This window comes from Jaculus jaculus, chromosome X (assembly GCF_020740685.1).
Source record: "Jaculus jaculus isolate mJacJac1 chromosome X, mJacJac1.mat.Y.cur, whole genome shotgun sequence".
Classification (NCBI taxonomy): Eukaryota; Metazoa; Chordata; class Mammalia; order Rodentia; family Dipodidae; genus Jaculus; species Jaculus jaculus.
Genome location: NC_059125.1, coordinates 31,109,614 through 31,124,235, shown reverse-complemented (window position 1 = coordinate 31,124,235; position 14,622 = coordinate 31,109,614). Strand labels below are relative to the sequence as shown.

Sequence of the window (14,622 nt, the reverse complement as noted above, 5' to 3'; positions counted from 1 at the left end):
CCAGATTCTAGCAAAGGGTGTTATTTATAACATCCTTAAGTCTGCCCTGAACTTCCTCTAGCAGGGCCCATCTCCCAAATTGCCACCATTTGGAGACCAAGGATTCAGAACAGATGATTTTTTCGGAGGGGGGAGCATCTGATTCAACCACCACAATATTAATGTGGGAAACTTTGTTAAACATTTGCTGTATAATAGGCCCTATGACACAAATTTAGGCCACCTAATGAACCGTTGTCTATGTTGGTCTGTCAACTATGGTCTTTTGGCCACATTTGGGATACTATCTGTTTCTCTATAGTTAAAAAGCTATGACTGATTTTTACATTTTTTTGAGGTAGGGTCTTACTCTAGTCCAGGCTGATCTGGAATTCACTATGTATTTTCAAAGTGGCTTTGAACTCACGGATATCCTCCTACCTCTGTCTCCTGAGTGCTAGGATTAACAGTGTGTACAACCATGCCTGGCCAAATTTATACCTTTAAACTTATTGACAACCTCTGTACATACAGACAATATACCATGATCCTTATTCCCTCTTATCACACATTTTTGCCCTTTCTGAATCCCTCCTCCACTTCTTTCTAACTAGTCTCTTTTCTATTTTTTAAAAATTATATTTACTTATTTATAAGTAGAGAGAGATAGAAAGAAAATATGCATACCATGGCCTCTTGTCATTGTAAACAAACTACAGATGCATATGCCATTTTGTGAATCCAGCTTTATTGGGTACTGGGGAATTGAACCTGGGTTGTTAACCTTTACATACAAGCACCTTAGTTTCTCCATTTCTCCAGCCCTCTTTTATATTTTGATGTTATCATTATTTCCTCCTGTTATGCAGGTCTTGTATAGGTAGCCCCAGCCATTGTGAGGTCATAAGTGTCACAACCACTTTGTGTCTGGAAGACAGTATTGCAAAACAGCCCTCCCCTTCCTTTGGTTCTTATGTTCTTCCCACCACCTCTTTCTCCATGGTCCCTGAGCCTTGGAGTGTGTGGTGGTTTTATTCAGGTGTCCCACATAAACTTAGGTGTTCTGAATGCAAGGTTCCCAGCTGATGGAGATTTGGGAATTAACACCTCCTAAAGGCAGCGTGTTGTTGGGGGGTGAACTTATGGTTGTTACAGCCTGTGTCCCCTAGCCAGTGTTTGGCACAATATCCTGTTCCTATTGTCCACCTGATGTTGGCCAGGGAGTGATTTCCATCCTCTGCTCATGCCATCATTTCCCCCTGCCATTGTGAAGCTTCACCTCGTCTGTAAGCCAAAATAAACCCTTTTTCCCAACCGATGCTCTTGTTTAGGTGATTTTTGCCAGCAATGCAAATGTGACTACAAGAGTAAATATGGTACCAAGAATGGGGTCATTTGCTGCTAGACACCTGACTGTGTGGTTTTGGCCTTTTGGAGCTGATTTTCAAGGGGAATGTGGAAGGATTTGAAGCCTTGGCCTAAGAGACACCTTGCAGTGCTATAAGTACAGCTTGATGGGCTATTCTGGTCAGAGTTACTAGACCTGAATGCAGTAAGAACTATGGTCTGTGAGATTTAGCTTATGAGGGTGAAAAGGAGCTTTGTCTGGACTGGACTAGAAGCAGTTTGTGTGAGAGGCTTGCTGTTATGCCCGTGTAATGAGAATTTGTGCAGGATTACATTGCATGGAAATGGACTGCTGTGTGCAGAGGGATATGACACAGAAATAAATATTTGGGCTGAAACTGCTGCCTGTTCAGCTGTAATTGTATGAGCAATTACAACCATTGAGATTGGGCCAGCTGACCGGCACTGGGGCAACAGGAAGAATGTAGAATCTTTTGAAGGGGCCTGAGTGCTCAAGGAGTGTCCTGTTCTTCAAAGTCTGCTTTATCCTCCCCCTCCCCGATTGACAAATTGGCACCCTACCTGTTATTGTGGCTCTTATGTTCTTCCTACCACCTCTTTTTCTATGGTCCCTGAGTCCTGGAGGGTGTGGTGGTTTGATTCACAGGTGTCCCCTTGTTCTGAATGCTAAGTTCCAAGCTCATGGAGATTTGGGAATTAATGCCTTCTGGAGGCAGTGTGTTTTTTAGGGGGTGGGCTTATGGGTGTTATAGCCAATGTCTCCTTGCCAGTGTTTGGCACACTCTCCTGTTGCTATTGTTCACCTTATGTTGGCCAGGGGATGATGACCACTCTCTACTCATGCCATCATTTTCCCCTGCCATCGTGGAGCTTCCTCTTGAGTCTGTGAGCCAAAACTAAGCCCCCATTTTTTCTCCAAATCTGCTCTTGGTCAGGTGATTTCTTCCAGCAATTTGAACCCGACTGCAACAGAGGATATGATGTATGTCTCACTTATTGCCAAACACTCCACTTTCACTTCTTCTCAACTTTGATGAGTTTTGGATCACCCCAGTGGTCACTGCCATCTGAAAAGAAAAACTATTTAACCAAAAGTGAGAGTAGCATTAATATATGGGCATAAACAAGTATTTAGAGGGCACTTTTGTGGACATAATATATGCATTTAGCCAGAAAATAATAGTAGTTTCTCTCCTAGGGCTTATGACCTCCCCAGTCACAGGATTTTGTTTAGACTTTCACTACCAGGCATGAATTCCCTCCTGTGGAGTGGGCCTCAAATCCAATCAGAGAGTAGTTGTTTTCCCTCATAACAGACATTGCACCATTGCACCATTTGTCATATCTGGTCAGGCTGGCCAGCCATTAAACTTGCAAGGCCTACTGCTGGTTAAGACTGTTGATGACTTTTCTCCCCTTACAGGCTACATAGATAGCTCTTTCCAATATCATGCCAGCTAGTCATCAGGGAGGTTTTCAGCTCAGCTCCAGCTTGATTTCTCAGTGTGTTATAGCCTAAACCTGTGTTGTCTTCAGCAATAAGACCTGATCATCTAGGTCTGTTAAGCAACCAAAAGCCTTAGAAATAGAATGCAATGTTTTGGGGACATCAGGAGCCACCCTGACCAACAACTTCCTGGAAAGTATCCCACCCCTGGCACTGAAAGTTTTTTATAGCAATCTATGTTTTCTGTGTACAGCATTATCCATACCCACAGGGTACTTCTTCCCAAACTCTCTCTCTCTCTTTCTCTCTCTCAAAGGTACACCAGGGATTCAAGCCACTGCAAACAAACTCCAGACACATGTGCCCCCTTGTGCATCTAGCTAACGTGTGTCCTGGGGAATCGAGCCTCAAACTGGGGCCTTTAGGCTTCACAGGCAAGCGCTTAACCGCTAAGCCATCTCTCCAGCCCTCAAATTTCTATTTTTTTAAATTTTATCTTTATTTATTTATTTGAGAGAGACAGAGAGGGAAAGAGGGAGGAAAAGAAGGGAGAGAGAGAGAGAGAGAGAGAGAGAGAGAGAGAGAGAGAGAGAATAGGCATGCCAGGGCCTCCAGCCACTGCAAATGAACTCCAGACACATGCATGCCCCCTTGTGCATCTGGCTAACGTGGGTCCTGGGGAATCGAGCCTTGAACCAGGGTCCTTAGGCTTCACAGGCAAGAGCTTATCCACTACACCATCTCTCCAGCCCTCAAATTTTTCACCTCACAGTAGCTGACACTACCTATAGAAGACCTGCATAATAGAAAGAAAAATGATGACATTAAACTAGAAGAGAGAGTTTCTAGCCAGGTGTGGTGGTGCACGTCTTTAATCCCAGCACTTGGGAGGCAGAGGTAGGAGGATTGCCATGAGTTCGAGGCCACCCTGGGACTACATTGTGAATTCCAGGTCAGCCTGGGCTAGAGTGAAACCCTACCTCAAAAACAAACAAACAAACAAACAAAAAACAAAAAGGAGAGAGACTAGTTGGAAAGAAGGAATTATGATCATGGTATATTATCTAAAACATTTAAAAAAGAAATTGAAGAAACAAATAAATAAAGATACAAGAGAATAAAAGCTATATATATTTTCCTCTTAAGACTGTCTTCATTGACTCCCATAGGTTTTGGTATGTTGTATTTTTATTGTCGTTTGATTTCTGGAATGTTTTGATTTCCTTCTTGATTACTTCAATGACCCATTCATCATAGAGTAGTGTATTGTTTAATTTCTGTGAGTTTGTGTATGTTCTGTAGTCTTTCTTGCTTTTGATTTGTAGTTTAATTTTATTGTGATCAGATAGAATACAAGAAACTATTTCAGTTTTCTTGCATTTGTTAAGATTTGCTTTGGTCCCAATATATGGCCTATTTTAGAGAATGTTCCATACAAAAATGTATATTCTGCAAAATTTGGAAAGAATGTTCTGAATTTAGATGGAATGTTCTGCAGATATCTGTTAGATTCATTTGTTCTAAAATGACATTTATCCAGATGCTTCTCTGTTCATGTTTTGCCAAAATTATCTGTCAATTGGCAAGAGGAGATATTGAATTTATCCACTAATATTGTGCTTGAGGTTACCTGTGAATTTACGTTAATAGTATTTGTTTGGTGTATATATGTTTAGGATTACAATGTTCTGTTGTTGGATTGTTCCCTTTGTCAGTATAAAAACAACTTTATTTCTTCTAACTAAGTTGGTTTTAAGTCTACCTTATCATATATTAGAACAGCAACATCAGCTTGTTTCCTAGGTCCATTTGCTTGAAATACCATTTTACATCTTTTGTAGTCAGCTTCACATTGTTGGGATGAACATCTAAGCCAGGCACAGTTAGGGGAGGAAGGGATTTATTTCAAGGTTACAGTTCTAGGGGGAAATTCCATCAAATGGTAGAAGAAATTGCTTCCATATATCCAAGTAGAGAGAAACAATCAAATAGACCATAAAAAAAGCAGCAAGCACAAATGGGCAGCAAGGACCTCACCATAAGTGCAGAGTAGCTCAGCCAGAGACCCAAGTTATAATTTTTAACAAAATACCTGACTCTATGGAGGACATACATTTAAATTACCACACAATCTTTTCACTCCTAGGTAGTGTCTGATATTTATGAAAAGATGAGTCTCTTTGCGGCAAAAAAAAAAACAAACACAAAAACAGAAGGATCCTGCCTTTTAATTCAGTCTGCTAGCCCGTGACTTTTGGTTGTGGTATGAAGACCAATTATATTGAGTTATTATGGAAAGTGTGTCATTCTGCTTGATTTGTAGCACTTGCTATCCTTCTATTAATCTCCTGATTAATCTTGTAATAGTAGAGCATAATTTATTTTTTCTGTGATCTCATGCATGTGCTTTTTTCTGCTCTTTAGTCTGAAGGAACCCTTCAAGTATTTCCTATACTGCTGGCTTAGTGGTTGTAGTAGACAGCCTCATGCTGCTGGGATGGACCTTCAGATTAGACACAGTTTGTGGGAGGAAGAAGGGATTTATCTGAAGCTTAAAGTTCCAGGGGAAACACCTCATCACTGAAGCAGACCAAAAATGAATCCAACATGGCTCAGGGAAATTTTGCAGAAGAGGGGGCAGAAAGAATGTCAGAGCCACATGTTGGGTCAGGATATGCAGAGACATTTATCCTACCCATAAATGTGGGCTAACTCTACAATGCATGACCCTTATACCTCAACAAGGAGGGGCCAATGGGGAGGGGGTAGGTCATGGACGAGCCTAATAATGGTACCAAACTGACTGTATTTGCTGAATACAAAACTAATGAATTAAAAAAAAAATAAAAAAAAAAGATCCAGGGGAAGATCCATAATGGCAGAAGTTGGCCCCCTTTCACAGATCCAAGCAGAGAGAAAAACAAAACAAAAAGTTACTACCAGCACCAGCAAGAACAGAAAACAAGGCAGAACCCCAGCAAAACTCTAGCACCTTAAATATCTTAGGTTGGAATTCCTGGTCTACCCCCACATCTTAGGGCTGGACCCTAGGATCTGCCCACAGTGACACCAAGTCACAAGCTTTAATAAAACTCCTGAATCAATTGGGGGGCATCCATTCAAACTATCACAGTTGTCATGTATTCCTTTAGCCTGTTGTTTTCTTCTTGTTTTTTTTTTTTTTTTTGAGTTAGGTTGTCACTCTAGCCTAGGGTGACCTGTTATTCACCATGTAGTCTCAGGGTGGCCTCAAATTCACAGTGATCCTCCTACCTCAGCCTCCCAAGTGCTGTGATTAAAGTCATACACCACTATTCCTGGCTGGCCTATTTTTATCATGTAAAGTTCTTGTTTCTCCTTCAATTATGACATATCTGCTAGATATAGTTGTTTGGATTTATAGTTGTTGTCTTTCAGAGCTTGGAACACATCATTCCAAGCTCCCATGGCTTTTAAATTGTGTGTTGAATTATCTGCTGTTATCCTGATGGGCTTGACTTTATAGATGACTAGGTGTTTCTCTCTTACTGCTTTCAATATATTTTCTTTTATCAGTAGTTTACCTATGGTATGGGAAAAGAGGTTTTTTTCTGGTCTTATCCGTTTGGTCTGTCCTGTTTTTGTACTGGCATCTTGTTCCCCATTTTTGTGAATTTTTATTCTTTGATTTTGTTGAAAATACTATGCCTTAGATTGAAATTCTCTAATGGATAGTGAAGTCAGCATAGGTTAATTGAGATAAGCATTTAGGGAGAATTTGATGGATGAAGCCCCTCTTTTAGCCAAAGACTAGTGGGAGCTTGACATTGGAGAGCATAATCTTTGTCTCCATAGGATGCTACCCTGGTTCTTACATACAGATATGAGCTCCTTTCCAGTCAGTGAGAGGATCACTTAGCCAATCAGACAGCTATTGGTTACCCACCAAGGCTGTGTGCCACCATTGCACTGGCCTGTAAATATTGTCAGATCCACCCTCTCTTTCATAACATTTTCTGAGTCTTGGAGGGAGTTATATAGATATACCATTTAAAAATAAAAATAGAGTGAGGGTATTGATCATATTATATGTTTTACATGTTTCTTTTGCATTAAAGGAGAGTCCTAAACCTAAAATGTATGCTCAATAAGTAATTGTTCAGTGATTCAATGAGTTTAAATAGCACCATGTATACATGGAGGTTACATTCCAAGAACCTCAGTGGAACCTGAAGTCACATATAGCACTAAATTCTGTGTATAATATGTATTTTACTATACATGGCATACCTGTGATGTCAATTTATAAATAAGGACATTAAGAGATGAACAACAAGAACTAATAATAATATGAAGTAATAGGCATCTTATTTTACTATACTAATCCTTCTTGTGATGATTTGAGATGATACAATACCTGCATGTTGAAATGAGCTGATATCAATAGTGAATTAGCCATTCAGACAAGGGGCTAAGCTATTACTTGATGATTGAAACACAGGCACTATGATACCATGACAGACAATTTGATAACTGAGAGAACTCATATGTGACTAATGGGTGGGTAGCATATACAATATGAATATATTGGGCAAAAGGATGATTCACATCCCTTGGGGGAACAGAGCAGGACAGTGTAAGATTTTATCATATTATTCAGAATGACACATGATTTAAGAGTTATGAGAGATTTTCTTGGCACTGATTTTTCTGTAGCAGTTACATTGTCATTACTTGGAGAAAACATCCAACCATAGAAGTTTATGGGAGGAAAGGATTTATTTTAGCTTTATAGTTTGGAGGGGAAACTTCATCATGGCAGAGAAGCATGGCAACTGGCTCAGCAGCACGGTGGGAATAGTCTGAACAAGCTAGCTCTGAACATCCACTGAGCTGGACTAGTTAATCCCAAGGTCTTCTCCCAGCAATAAATGTCCTCCAAGACTCAATCTCCCAAAGGCTCCATCAGCTGGAGACTAAGTAGAAAGTTTAATCACATACACTTGAGGCTGTGGGGGACATTTTACATTCAAACTACCACATTGTTTATTTCTGGAGCTATTTCTCAGGGTTAATGCATTGGATGGTTCTCACATTTTATTATAAAAACTTAGAGGTCCCAGTGACAGATAATGGATTGGCTGTCTTGAAGGAATAATAGTTTTGATAGATACAGAGGGCTAGAGAGATGACTCTAGAGTACAGTGCATTATCAAAGAAAAGACAACTTGGGTATGATGGGAAAGTAAGTAGTATGAACACCTAGAGCACAATGGATGTTTAGAGAAGCAGGAAATAGAAAGGAGTAAAATGTAGAAACTAAGATGGTGAACACTAAAGGCAGCCTTGCTTTTTATTGGTATATATTCATTGCACATAGTGCTGGGCTTTATCAGAACACTTTCACACAATTATATAATATACTTTGACCATGCCCTTCCAATGCTATCCTTCTTCCATCTTCTTAGTCCCCTTAATCACAGTAGCACTTCTACTTTTATATCATATATCCATATATGATTATATGAATCTATATATAATCTAGAATCTATAAATGTGAGAATATGAGATTTGTCTTTCTGAGTCGACAACCATATTTTACCTTTTCCAAAGCTAGATATTTTTTTTGGTTTTTCAAGGAAGGGTCTCACTCTAGCCCAGATTGACCTGAAATTCACTATGTAGTCTCAGGGTGGCCTCGAACTCACAGTGATCCTCCTACCTCAGCCTCTCTCAGCCTCTCTAGTGCTAGGATTAAAGGTCTCTCTCTCTCTCTCTCTCTTTTTCTGTGTGTGTGTGTATGTGTATGTGTGTGTGTGTGTGTGTGTGTGTGTGTGTATGAGAGAGAGAGAGAGAGAGAGAGAGAGAGAGAGAGAGAGAGAGAGAGAATATGGGCATAGTACCAGGGCCTCTAGCCACTGCAAATGAACTTCTTGCCCATGTAATCAGTAGGATAATAAATTTGAAACTCATCAAAACTGTGCCCATCACATGTTGATGCTTCATCTCTCTCATTTTGAAAATGTTAGAAGGTCACAATTTGCCTTAGACCTTAGTCAGGAAAACAGACACCTTTCTAAGCTCATTAAAGACAAAGATATTGAAGACAGGGAATTAGAGGGTTATAAAACAATTATAGGTCTGAAAATTGAAAGAAAGAGGGTACTGGTGATCTCTGCTGCCTCTGCTCCAAAACCTTCTTCTTGGAATGCTTGGATGTTGATGGAGAGGTATTACATACATCTGCTGTCTGCAGATGTCCATGTGCCTGACCAAGGGTGGCCAACAGTGAGTAAATAGCACCCCTATCTGTTCCACCTTTAAAGGACCTGTGTTTTCTCACTGGCAGTCTTATTTGGGGCCATGCTTCATGGGATTGTGAGAGATGTAGTTCTATAGCATCTCAAGGAAAAGTGCAGAGTTGAGGGTAGGTAGGATGCTGAGAAATAGAGAAAAAACTGGAAGAACAAACATTTGAGTCAGAATACAAGCATGCATACACATTTGTAAAAATAGAGTTCTCGTAGCAGCGATGGCTGAGTGGTTAAGGCATTGGACTTGAAAATAGAGTGCATTGCTAAAATTATTACATCATGTGTGTGTGTGTGTGTGTGTGTGTGTGTGTGTGTGTGTGTGTGTGTGTGTGTATTTGAGGGGGGAGAGAGAGAGGGAGAGAATAGGCACACCAGGGCCTCCAGCCACTGCAAAGAAACTCCAGATGCATGCACCACCTTGTGCATCTGGCTTATATGGGTCCTGGGGAATCTAAACAAGGTCCTTTGGCTTTGCAGGCAAGCGCCTTAACCATTAAGCCATCTTTCCAGCTCTATTTGTGTATATTTGATAGGGGAATATGCACTCTTTGTATCTCTGCTCTGATTCAGTTCATGTCATGGTGATGTTAAAGAAGTAATAAGAAAGGATTCAATGTTATGTATATACAGTGCAGAAGGTAATATATTCTATGAGACTCAGTTGTGCAGTGGGATCCCAGAGCATGGAGTTTGAAAAACAATGCATGATTCACCAGCATGTTCTTGAAAGGCCAGTGTTCAGAAAGCAATTCTGGGTGACTCAGCTTATCTTGTCATTTCTTTTGGAGGTGTGTGCTGGAGATTATTATCTGAAATTCTGTATTTGCTATAGTTATGCATATGACTTGTGAGTTGTTAAAATACAGTGAAAATTAACTATAATAGGCAAAGTAACTAAATACTTCAGAAGTAACTTGTAAGCATATGACATTGTTTTGTGTTGAGGGGGAGAGTTTTAACCTGTAGCTATTTGCTTTCTGAGTAACCTCAGGCTTTTAGTATAACATTCAGGGCTTTGAAATTAGCATTTAGTTTGTGATATATTTGAGTTTCAGGAACAGCAAAACCCATTATGACTTTGTCCTACAGCACTTGTAAATTCGCAGATTGCAGGTTTCTGCTGATATTTAATATTTGAATTATCTCAAGGAAGATAAAGGAAATGTACTATCTTATTGCATTTATTTCTTGAGTAAGGTGAATTGAAAGGGACTATAGGGAAAACTCATTACCAAGAGCAGTATGCAGAGGTCACTGGTTTTGCATTGCTGGTTTGCTGGAATATAGCCAATAGGGCTGGGGTTTGCCTGGGTCTTATACTGGGTCATCTGGATGCAGATTTGGAGATGCCAACCCATGTGCATGTGATTTATGTAGCAAATATTCACAAAGGAAACCAGCAAGGGGGTGAGCAAAGCTAGACAGCGAACGATGGAAGAAGCAGAGGAGAGTGCCATTTCAGAGGACATCTCAGAAGGAGTCTGACCCTGTGGGCAAGTCTGCAAGTGCAATTATAGCTCCAAGCTGGTTGTGAATTGAGGTTGAAGAGGCTGGGCTTTCATGGCCCTGCCACATCAGTCATCGGCTCAGGGTTGCCTGTGAGGAAGGGGAGGTCAGATTGGCAGAAGGCAGATCAATGCCCAGAACAAGCTGTTCTTGTGTAGAGACTAGGAGTGTTAGTGGCCCTAGGGCAGGCCTTTAAGCGTTTCAGGTACTGGCCATTAGAAAAGACAAGAACCTGAGAGGGTCTTATAGAAGTGATTAAAAAGAGCATCAGGGTGGAGCTTTGACAGTGTACTCACACTCCTTTATTTTTGTGAATCCCACCTAAAATCTGGGGAGAGGAGAGAGAATTTCACATGGAGCCACTGTAAAGTATCTCTAAAACAAAGGCAGGCAAACTCTTTCCCAATGGCCCAGATGAAACATCTCAGGCTTTGTAGATGCCAGAGTTTCCTTTGAAACTACTCAACCCGAAATTACAGCACACAAGCAGCCATAGACAATGGGTAAATAAATGAGGGACACTGTGTTGAAGTACAACTGTGTGAAAACAGGCTAGAGAGGAAGGCTGAATTTGGCCTACAGGCCATAGTTTGCCAGACTTTGCTCTAGAGGCCGTTTATATGCACAGGACCTGACTTTTTATCTTGGTCCATTCCTTATATGCTGCAAAGCTGAGGATAATTGTTAGTGCACTTGTTCATCTAAAGGATGACTGTAGTGTGATTACCCTAAATTATCCTGGACCCCCTGCCTCTAATCTTTCTGGCATTCTAACCATTATGCCTAGTGCTGCATGGATAATCTTCCTGAAGCACAACTCATCTTTCTTGCTCCTTCACTACACATTTGGCTATACTTAACCCTCTCTTGTCTATAAAATAAACAAAAAGACTTGTTAGCACAGCATTGAGAAATCCATGTAACCCATGTATTTCCTGTATACCTGTATTTTCTCATATTCATCTAAATTGCAAGACAACTTTTGACATGTCTATGGTACACCCAAGGATGTTTTATTGTATGTATACATTGTAGAATGACTAAGTCAAGCTAATGGCATATGCATTACTTCACATGCCTATCTTTTTTTTTTTCTTTTTTTGAGGTAAGGGCTTGTTGGAATTTACTCTTTAGTTCCAAACTGGCCTTAAACTCATGGCAATCTTCCTACCTCTGCCTCAATAAAGACTAAGGTGGGATTAAAGGTGTGTACCACCATGCCCAGCCCTTCCCTCCCTCCCTCCCTCCCTTCCTCCCTCCTTCCTTCTTTCCTCCTCCCTCTATTCTTTCTTTCTTTCTTTCTTTCTTTCTTTCTTTCTTTCTTTCTTTCTTTCTTTCTCTCTCTCTCTCTCTCTCTCTCTCTCTCTTTCTTTCTTTCTTTCTTTTTCTTTCCTTTCCTTTCTTTTCTTTCTTTCTAATGGATGTGAGTGGCTGTGTGTGTCCATGTGTGCATGTTTTTATGTGAGTACAGGTGAGTGCATGCTGTGATGCACATATGGAGGTCAGAGGACAACTTCAGATGTTGGTCCTTGCTTTCCACTTTGAGGCAGTGTCTCTCATTGTTCAGTGCTATGTTTACCAGCATAGCTGGCCATGAGCTTCCAGGAGATTCTCCTGTCTCTGCTGTAGGTATGCTGGGAGTACAGATTTATACTACAGCTATGGTATCTGGCTTTATGTGGGTGCTGGGAGTCTAGACTCAAGTACTCATGCTTGCATGTCAAGTACTTTATCTACTGAGCCATCTTTTCAGCTCTACATCTATCTTTTTTGTGATGATAATATTTAAAACCTATTCTATTACCATTTTTCAATTTTATAATTCATTGCTTTTAACTATTGTTTCTTAATGTATAACAGATCTGAATTCATTTATCTCTAACTAAGACTTTATTTTTTAAATTAATTTTTGTTACTGTATGAATGAAGCAGAGGCTCAGTATTGTAGCCCTGGCCAGGCTGGTTGCACTCTCAATCAGGGTGGCCTCGATCACATGGGCCATCCTCCTGTCTCTATCTCCCCAGTGGTGGGATTATAGAAGTGGCCCACTATGCCTAGCTCCTAACTGGAATCTTGAGCAACATCTCCCAAAGGCCCTGAACCTCTGGTAATTACCATTTTACTTTCTGCTTCTGCACTGGACAGTTACAGGCTCCACATGTGAGTGAGGTCTTGCAGTAGTTGTCTTTCTGTGTTTGCCTTATTTCATTTAACATAATGATCTCCAGTTCTATCATCTTTTTATGCCTGAATATTATTCTACTGTGTATGCATCTATGAATGTATACCACATTTTATACATACATTCATTGATGAACACATGAGCCATTTCTGTTTCTTAGCTACTGGAATAGAGCTAAAAGGAACATGAGAGGAGAGATGTCTCTGACATATTGATTTCATTTTCTTTGGTTGCCTGTTATCTATTGCTCCACTCCAAAGCGGAATTGTTGGATGTTCTAGTAATCCTATTTTTAGGCTTTTGAGTAACCTTTATATTACACTGTCTTCTAAAGTGACCATAATAATATTGTAGAAGTGTTCTGTTTTATCTACATCCTCACCAACACTTTCAAACTCTTGTCTTCTTTATAATAGCCAGTTTATCATGTATAAGGTAATATCTCTTTGTGGTTTTAATTTGTAGTTCCCAGGTGATTAGTGATATTGAAATATTTCTTTTTACATACCTTTTCACATGTATATCATCTTTTGCAAGATGATTTTTCAGATAACTTGCTAAGTTTTAAATCCAGTTACTTGTTTTCTTGTTATTGAGTTATTTGGATTTTTAAATGTATTTTGGATATTAATCCTTTAAATATATGGTTCTACTCTGTCATTGCCTACTTATTGTTTCTTTTTGTGGAATGTTCGTCCTCTCTGAAATGCTGTTCTTTTTAAACTTGCATTTTTTCATATAAGAAAGTGGTCTCTTTTATGAACTTTAATAACAATGCCATATGCTTTCATTAGAATTTTTATTTTTTATATTAGGGCTTTTTGTTGTTGTTACATTCTCTGCACTTTGGTATAGTGAGGCCAGGGACTTTTTTTTTTTTTTTTTTTGTCCTTCACAGTGGCTTTTCCATAGTAGATTTCTGGTAAATGGAGGTTTTGAATGAAGATCGCATTCCTACAGCCTTTGATTATTCATGATTTAAGTGCAGAAACTCTGACATCATTTTTCTTATTTTCCTTTTTATAGGCAAGAGCTGTTTTGGCAAAAGTTGGCTATCCTGAGTTTATAATGAATGATACTCATGTTAATGAAGACCTCAAGGCAGTAAGTACTAAATTTACTGTATTTTTTTTTCTGGCAAGTTTTATTGGCTTTGTACCTCTTAACTAGCCCAAGACTAAGCAATTAAATGTGGTGATGCCAGAATGTACCAACTTTTGATTAATTCCTTGACTATATATGAGCCTGAATTTGCCAGACATATCACAAGATTTAGAGCAGATTCAAAATAAAGGAAGTGTCAGAGAGAATGCTTAGTTGAGTAGGCACCATAAAATAAATGGACTTGGATTTGTCCTAATATGAGCATAAAGGAAAGAATTAACCAAATTGAGGGTTTTATAATTAGTGGCCATGTTCTAATGGTGTATGCGTCGTGTTTGTTGTTAAATACTTGATTTGCTTCATTCATATTAAATGAATAGTCATAAATCTGCTTGCTGGGAGTTAACTTCATTAAACTTTATGAGTGTTTTGGCAAATTACGTGCATATAAATATGACTCTATAATTTATCATGTATTGGACTCTCTTTGCAATAAGTTACAGATGAAGAATATTAATAATTCATTTTTATTTCAATATTTTGAGATACATATATATATTTCATTACAGACCCTTTTAATCATAACCACTGTTACTTCCTTTCCCATAAACAGTTCTGAAGACAAATTTTTCTGCCTTATGAAAACCACACACAATTTTCACTATTCACTGGACTTTCTTGAAAAATTTAGTCTTGAATTTTTAAAAATAACTGGTCTATAGGAACATAGCTCTTTCCTGAA

The 14,622-nt window shown here is 39.4% G+C and overlaps 1 protein-coding gene across 2 annotated transcripts in view; it reads left to right on the top strand.

Annotated features, from left to right (window-relative positions):
* Phex (phosphate regulating endopeptidase homolog X-linked) overlaps window positions 1-14,622 on the top strand; it is a 313,402-nt gene that overhangs the window by 212,325 nt on the left and 86,455 nt on the right. For both annotated transcript variants that reach the window (XM_045140796.1, XM_004670003.3), the window contains one exon: window positions 13,803-13,880. In XM_045140796.1, the coding sequence (XP_044996731.1) occupies window positions 13,803-13,880 (78 nt within the window). The remainder of the gene's footprint in view (window positions 1-13,802; window positions 13,881-14,622) is intronic.